Source organism: Juglans regia, chromosome 10 (genome assembly GCF_001411555.2).
Source record: "Juglans regia cultivar Chandler chromosome 10, Walnut 2.0, whole genome shotgun sequence".
NCBI lineage: Eukaryota > Viridiplantae > Streptophyta > Magnoliopsida > Fagales > Juglandaceae > Juglans > Juglans regia.
The window spans coordinates 2,031,508-2,038,912 of NC_049910.1; the positions used below are offsets into that span (position 1 = coordinate 2,031,508).

At 38.4% G+C, this 7,405-nt stretch overlaps 1 protein-coding gene across 2 annotated transcripts; it reads right to left on the reverse strand.

The window, feature by feature from the left end:
• Nucleotides 1-4,473, reverse strand: LOC108997136 (serine/threonine-protein kinase STY13-like). 2 transcript variants are annotated; one of them, XM_018973280.2, is made up of 6 exons: nucleotides 3,990-4,464; nucleotides 2,439-2,560; nucleotides 1,667-1,863; nucleotides 1,345-1,519; nucleotides 633-767; nucleotides 1-458 (listed from the first exon to the last, which is right to left on the reverse strand). In XM_018973280.2, exons 1-6 carry the CDS (start codon nucleotides 4,249-4,251, stop codon nucleotides 252-254), a joined length of 1,098 nt encoding a protein of 365 aa, XP_018828825.1. In that variant the 5' UTR covers nucleotides 4,252-4,464; the 3' UTR covers nucleotides 1-251. The 2 variants fall into 2 exon arrangements, with proteins under 2 accessions (XP_018828825.1, XP_018828826.1); XM_018973281.2 differs by lacking the exon at nucleotides 633-767 and having other exon boundaries at nucleotides 3,990-4,473.
• Between the last annotated feature and the right edge of the window lie 2,932 nt (nucleotides 4,474-7,405).

Here is a 7,405-nt window from a genome sequence, read left to right on the forward strand (position 1 = left end):
TTCTAATAACAGATCACTCCCATCATCATATCAATTGATATCAAATAACAGGGATTTTTACCAAAGAACAGCTTTACAAAGTCTACAGTCCAATTAAGTAACACATATTGGAGAGCCACTCTCAACCTATAGCCTCCATAGTTTCGTTTTCCTTTAGTATTAATCTTTAAAATCGAATAAGATACAAATTGAATTTCCAGAACGAGTGGCATATCACCACAATCACTTTGGTTGGAGTAGTTTTGAGTTTTTCAAGGCCCTCGGTACCTGCGGAAACAGAAACAACCCTGAGGGTGATCAAGAGGGATCATACCTCCACCCTTTGATGTGTCAATGGCCTCCAACATGGCCACTACCTCATCCATCTCTGGCCGCCTGTCAGGGTTCGCATCCCAGCATCGCTTCATTACATTTGCAAGAGAACTTGGGCAGCAGCGGGGTATCTCTGGCCTCAGATTCTGCAGTTTCATAGAGAAGCATAGAGGAGTTTAATTTCCTTTTCATATTACAACTGATATTCTGTTGTTTCTTGTGCATATTTATGAATAGACATACGTGTACACATATACACACCACGCATCTGTCAGTGTCAGTTCCATGCAAGCGGAAACATCTAACATATTTTTATCTACCTGGCGAACAACTGCAGAAGTTACTTCTGAGAAGCTGAGGTCGGGGTATGGCATGTCGCAGCAGTATATCTCCCACAAGCAGATACCAAAACTGTACACATCACATTTCCTATTATATGGGTTGCCATTGAGAACCTGCCCCATCCAAAGTCATTGGTGATAAGTTAGATGCTTACTTGTTAAACATCTGGAAGTATCTGAAACATTCCTAAAGTAAAGCAAACTAAGCACTAAAAAGGGAAACATCAACCTAAGCCAAACCTAACCATCATTTCTGGACCAACCCAAACATTCAAGCAGAAGCAGAAGCCATTTGTCTTTTGTTCCCTTCAGATACAGTAAAGAACGCCAAGATTCACAAAACTACGGTCAACTATGAGAAGCCAAGAATTTCGTAGCTGGCAACTTCTGAATAATAGAAGACGGCCCACACTTCAATTAAACAGTTAGAATCAAGGGCATGCCGGTGATAGAAACCTAGTAAGGTAAGCAGCATGTAAATCCATTTAGGGCTCAACTAACAGGACCTTAAGCTTCAAGGATGCCACGACAATGAGTTAGCATAGCAAGCATGTATACGATACATATACATATACATATATATATATATATATAGAGAGAGAGAGAGAGAGAGAGAGAGAGAGAGAGAGAGAGAGAGAGAGAGAGAGATTTGGTTTGCCAGAGTTCAATTTAATAGAAATCAAGTTTATACCTCTGGTGCCATGTAACCAAGGGTTCCAGTCTCGCCAGTCATGTCATTAGGATTTGAAGCCTCAATTCGAGCAACTCCAAAGTCAGCTATTTTCAAGGTACGTGTCTTATCCAGAAGCATATTCTCCGTTTTAACATCTCTGTGGACAATCTTCTGTGAATGAAGATAGCACAACCTATAACAAATGGTTGAGAATAATGAACCTGGTATTAGAGATTTTGATATGTAATGAAGGAAATTTATAATTGAAATGCAAAACCTTTAAAGACATTTAACATATTTTAAGAATGAAGCAAAATTAAGATGGGGTATGGAGTTTGACCCTCTTGCAAGATCCAGTGCAAGTTGGACAACTACTTTAAAAGCTAGCTTCCTTCTCCGGTTCTTTATGAGATATGACTTTAGTGCACCCCCAGGACAATATTCCACAACAACACAACAAACATTATTTGGCATGCCAATGTGGCCATTATCTGTTTGTATGTGTAGTTCCGATGCACATACTGTTGCCCCTAAAAACTGCAAAAGGAGATTAGGAATTTGTATAAATCAGTAAAGAAAATATTCACATAAATGTCTAAACCCATTTAACAAGGAATTAGGCAGATGGGGAAAAAGGCAAAAAATAAAAATAAAAATCCCCCCATTTTATTTGCTCTTTTTAAAAAAAAAACAGAAAAAAAAAAGAGCAACAACCCTCTATTTTAGCACCAAGACAGGATGAACTCTTTGTAACTTTGAAGCACTGGTGTACCTTATAAGGCTCTAGAGGAATAGCTCAATCAAGATTATAAATATGGAACCACTTTCAGGACACAAAAGCCCAACTGCAATGCCTGGGTTATTGCCCAGTGTTCTCTCCTAGTGTCCCTGTGCCAACCTCAGCCATGCATGCAGACACTCGCATAAAATAAATAACCAAATCTCCATTCTACAAGTTTGATTTAATTAAAAGAAAAAAGACTAACTTATTTCAATTGCAACAAACCGGGATTAAAGATCTCATGAATCCTCTCAGAGTAAGATAGTCTTAGGTTCAGGCAAGGTCCATTTTCTAGAACTTCATTTGAGTGGTCCATTTTAAGAAATATTACCTTTGTTACATTAGGATGGTCAAGCTTGTGCCAAACAGCAACCTCTTGCGTAAAAGCAGCTCTCAGAGACGCTAATTCAGCCTCTGACCTGTGGCCCTCCTCCCCCCAATCAAGAAGTTTGACTGCAAATGATGAAATGAATGATCTACTTTGAATTTGACTCACAATATAGTGAGTGTCAGAAGAACTCTTAATTTTATACCTTTTTTGTTATAGGACCTCTTAATTTTATACCTAAAACAACATCAAACATAAATAAATATAGTACGTTTTATCAAACCTTATGTGATGATGATGATGAAAAAATAGTGTGTAACATATCTAAAATTAGTTATGGCGCCTAAAAGTAAAGATTGGAGGTTCTGATCTGTCCAGAAACCCAAATGTGAGTTGTAAAGACGAGCAACCCATTGGGCAGCATCGCATCTTTGCAGTAAACACGAGTCACCTTAATCAAGGTGATTACTTTTAATTCCCAGCTCTTTACCTCCACAAAGGTTTTGAAATGATAGCGGATCAGTAATAAATTTGCACATATGGAAGTTAATATTTTTTATTAAAAAAGAGGAAAAAAAAAACCTTTGAATTTAATGCACCTAACTGCCAACTTAACTCAGCCCCGTGAATCACGGATTTTCCAAGTATGGATCCTCACAAATCACTCATGATTATCAAGTTTAAAAGAAAAGAGAAACACATATAGTCATTTACCGAAAGAACCACGACTCCATCCCTCAAGTTCATTGCTGGGAAAACTCAGGGATATGAAAGAAACGCCATCTTATTTCCATGCGGCTTGCTTTACAGAACGAAGTCACTTTAACTAAACATCACGGTACCTGAATTTGGCTCAATTAAGAGAAAATTGTTGTTTCCTGAGGCCCAAAATGTGATTTTAATACAATTTCCTGCTTTTTTTTCTCATAAATAAAGCAACAATGGAGACTAAAAAACGTTATAACTGAAATTGAGGAACTTGCAACGGCAAATCCAGCGGATTCCCTCCCATCTATGCCCGATAAGGGTCTAACTTCAAACTAAACCCCACCATATAACAGACAGCCTCAGCCACTTTCAAATTAAAAGGAAAAACGACTTCCCTAATGACCAACAAAAACATTTTAAGCTGTTCTTTGGTTATTCCTTGTAGAAGGACCTATACAATATATAAGAACTGAATCATGCGATATCCTCTAAATTTCAAAAAGCAAGACAAGTAGTTTCGAGAAGCTAATTAAACGGCGGGTTCGAAAGCACTGCAAAAACCAAGCCGTTCAGTCAGAAAGGCCCAAAATCGTATTCTCTGGTACTATAACTAGTGCAAATCGGCATCAAATTTGGCCACACACAGAAAGCTTATAAATGGTGTGCCACAAAAACAACCAAATAGCACATATATTTATGCCTCAAATGTATGAAATGAACCCGTATTCTCAAGAAAGAAAAAGACTTGATAAATGGGTTATTTTTTTCACATATGGGGTTTCCCGCACAAGACAAAAAAAAAAAAAATCGAAACTTTCAGACTAGAAATGGAAAATTTTCTAATACCTGCAACGTCTTGGCCGTCGTAAGTGCCACGATGAACGGTGCCGAAAGTTCCACGAGCTATGACACTCTTGATAATGAGCTTCGAAGGGTCAATCTCCCACTCTTGCCTGGTAGACCTTGCTTCTTGTTCTTCCTCTTTCTTCTTGTTCTTCTCCATGGTCCATGCCCTGCTCAGATGCCTCTGAAGCTGCTCATCCAAGCTCTTCAGATCTATCTGATCCGCCCTCACATACCCACCACCACCTTCACTCTTCTCTTTCATCTCTTTCTCTAATGCAACTCTACCGGTTGTGTCGAACGGTTGAAGGCACAGACTAACGTGCTCTGATTGATGGTCCCTCTGTGCGTATGTTTTTTCACAACTTCTGCTGCCGCTGCTTCTTGTGGTGCTGACTGCTGGGGATTAGTATGATGTCTGTCTATAAGTAGTAGTAGTGTCAGTAAGAGAGTTACTATGGTCTCTCTCTCCCTCTCTCTCTCTCTCTCCTCCCCCCATCATGCATGTGGGCACATGGCTTTTGCCTGAACACGACGTGTGTTTCTAATCCACACCCTTTCTCTGCCCTGTTGGCCCCTTGTAATTTTATGGTATTCACGGTCGATATACCTTTCTACATAAGACTGTCACAACCCCAAATAGCCAAATTTTTTTGCCCTTTTCCAGAGGAGCTATATCTTCACTCTAGAACAGTTGGTACTTGGGACAGGTGAAATGGCAGTTGCAAGGTGGGTAGATGCTCGTTTCTTGAATTTATAATTCCAATGTCGTAAAGTGGGCTTAAAAAAAGTCCAACAGCTTAATCTTAGTATTCTGCAACATAGTTGATTATTAAATATAGAAGAAGCTGTGTCCTCACTCTAGAACAGTTGGTTCGTGTACTGGACTGTTTGTAGTCTTCCCTGTTAAGAAATTTAGATTTGGAAACTCCTTAAAATGACCAATTCACGAGATTTGGCAACTTAAAACATGTGGGTTACCCCTCCTACTGTCCTACACATTGTAGAGAAATACCTGAAGATTCTGAAAGAACATAGGTACTGGTTGTTAATGATATATAAGTACCGTATGGCATGGCATGTCTTGTCTGTCTCCCTTCGTAGCTGAGATCAGGATTGAAGTACTGCAAGGGACATAAAATGTGAGATTTGGGAAGAGTAGGGACTTTAAGAGCTGGCCAATAAATATCAATTAAGATTCTTTTATTTATTTTTGACCGAATTAAATGGTCCAATATATATATATATATAAAACAGATACAGCATTAAATATTCATTTACAGTCTATTCTATCTGAAACAATTAGAGAGAAATTATATTTAATAAATACCCATCAGGGCAATAATAATCAACATTGCAGTATTTCGTTTGACTTAAAACTAACGTTGAAACTTTCTACTCAAATAACAGAATGACTTGCTATAAATACTCTCCAAGAGTCTCCATTCGTATAAAGTCAAACATTGAACTTCCTTCTTCCAGTAGACCACTATATTGTTGGCATTTGCACGAACGGCCTATCCCTGCCACGGCTAATCGCTATCATATATTGCTTTTGTTGTGTGCTAACATTACTTATTTCAATTGTCTCTTCAACCTGTTCACTGATCCCATTAAAAGAAAAACAGCATGCAATGGCTACATGGCAAGTGCGCTGCAACATGATTGGATAAATCACTAACTTGGAACCAGGGCTGGCTTCATCTTTAATAAGATCTACTTGATAAAAAAACTGGACTGCCTGACCATTTCATCGCATCTCATGAATGGCTGAGAAGAAAGAGTACTTCGCTTCGAGTGAGTGATCAAGACTCGAGGATTCTTCATTTTTTCCAGACTGGGGGAGTTCTGTTAAATGATTGCATTCCATAATGCAGACATGATCATGTCAGACAGGCATCAAACGAGTCAGTATATATAATAAAGGGAACGTACGTGTAGTTGATATGGGGAAGGCTGGAGTACTTGGAGGAACAAAAAAGATGGGAATAAAATACTTGGCCACTTTCATGTGGTTAAGAAAATCACAGCTTATAATAGTGTTAAATGGCGTATAATTCTGAAAGACTCTTTAAATAACAGCTTTGTGGTTCATGTACTTAAAAGTAAAGAAATTAAATGAGGACTTTTGCACTTTCTTATTCTCCAAATCATTGGTAGTGAAGCACCACTACTAAATTCAAAAAGAAAGTTGCAGCTTCTCTGAGCACTAAAGCGAAATGGGGCAGTACTCTGAAGTACTTGGTACCGTGTGAGACTAATATATGGCTTTGATGCCATTTTTGTGGAAGAAAATTAACAGTCAAAACAAAAAAAAGATAAATTCTGATCTTGTATGCTTTTGGCTTACTTTTTTTTTTTTTTTTTCCTTTTCCCATTTGAAAAAACTAAGATCGGTAAGATGCTCATGTGTATGTGGGGTCAGGTTCTGGTATGAATTCTAATCCAAAAAAGAAAAGAAAAGAATTATCATGAGCATTCCATCCACAATGGTGAAACTTGAACAAAGCAAGCACCAGGAATGAATTTAATCACTCCTTGCATTTTTCAGGGGCTAGTACTTTCTATATATACACAAGGGTGTGTGGTTTAGAAGCAGTAGAAGTACAATCTGATCTGGAAACTTAAAAAAAAAAAAGATTAAACAGCACAGATAATACTAGCAAATCATTAATAAATTAAAGGCAATTGACAGTCATCATGAGGTGCTAGTGCTACATTTAAATCGACTTTCTACCCGGCCGACACTGGGGGACACCCATTCCTTTCCATCCCAACCGACACAAGGTTATTCTTAAGATATAAGAATTTCCTAATTTTCACCTACATAACCCTTTAAGTGTTACTGTTTCCATTGAGTACCTCAAAATTATAGCCTGATCTCCTGAATCTTGAGTACTCCACCAGCCCTAAGATTTTACCTTCAATGCTCAGATATTTTTGCATGAATATGCTTATCATCGAGCAGCTGAAAAGAGCAGGAATCTAGAGTACCAGCTAGCTAGGGGACCTAAGAAAACCTAAATTAGAGGGAAAATAACTATTCTGGATTACTATCATATCTATTCCAAGGCCAAGCTTCATAATTAATTACTGCAGCTCCATGTACATGAAAACATGCCCCGTGAAGCCTACACTTTTTGACTTAATTCAAGCATTAAAAGAAGGGGTCACCCACACAAAAAGACTCGAACGTCACGGGGCTAAGACTTCCCTTCCTCTTTGGTTTTCTTTCTAGAGTAGCATACGATAGAGAGAGAGATATGTTAAAATTAAAGGGCTGCCATTAATTCTCGTGATTTGAGCAACCTCCTCAAGCCAACCTCCTTCCCAACTCTCTCTAGAGAGATCTCTCTCTCTCACCGCATAAAAAACATGTTAATTGTCAAGTGCCAGACATCCAATATGAATCATGATCT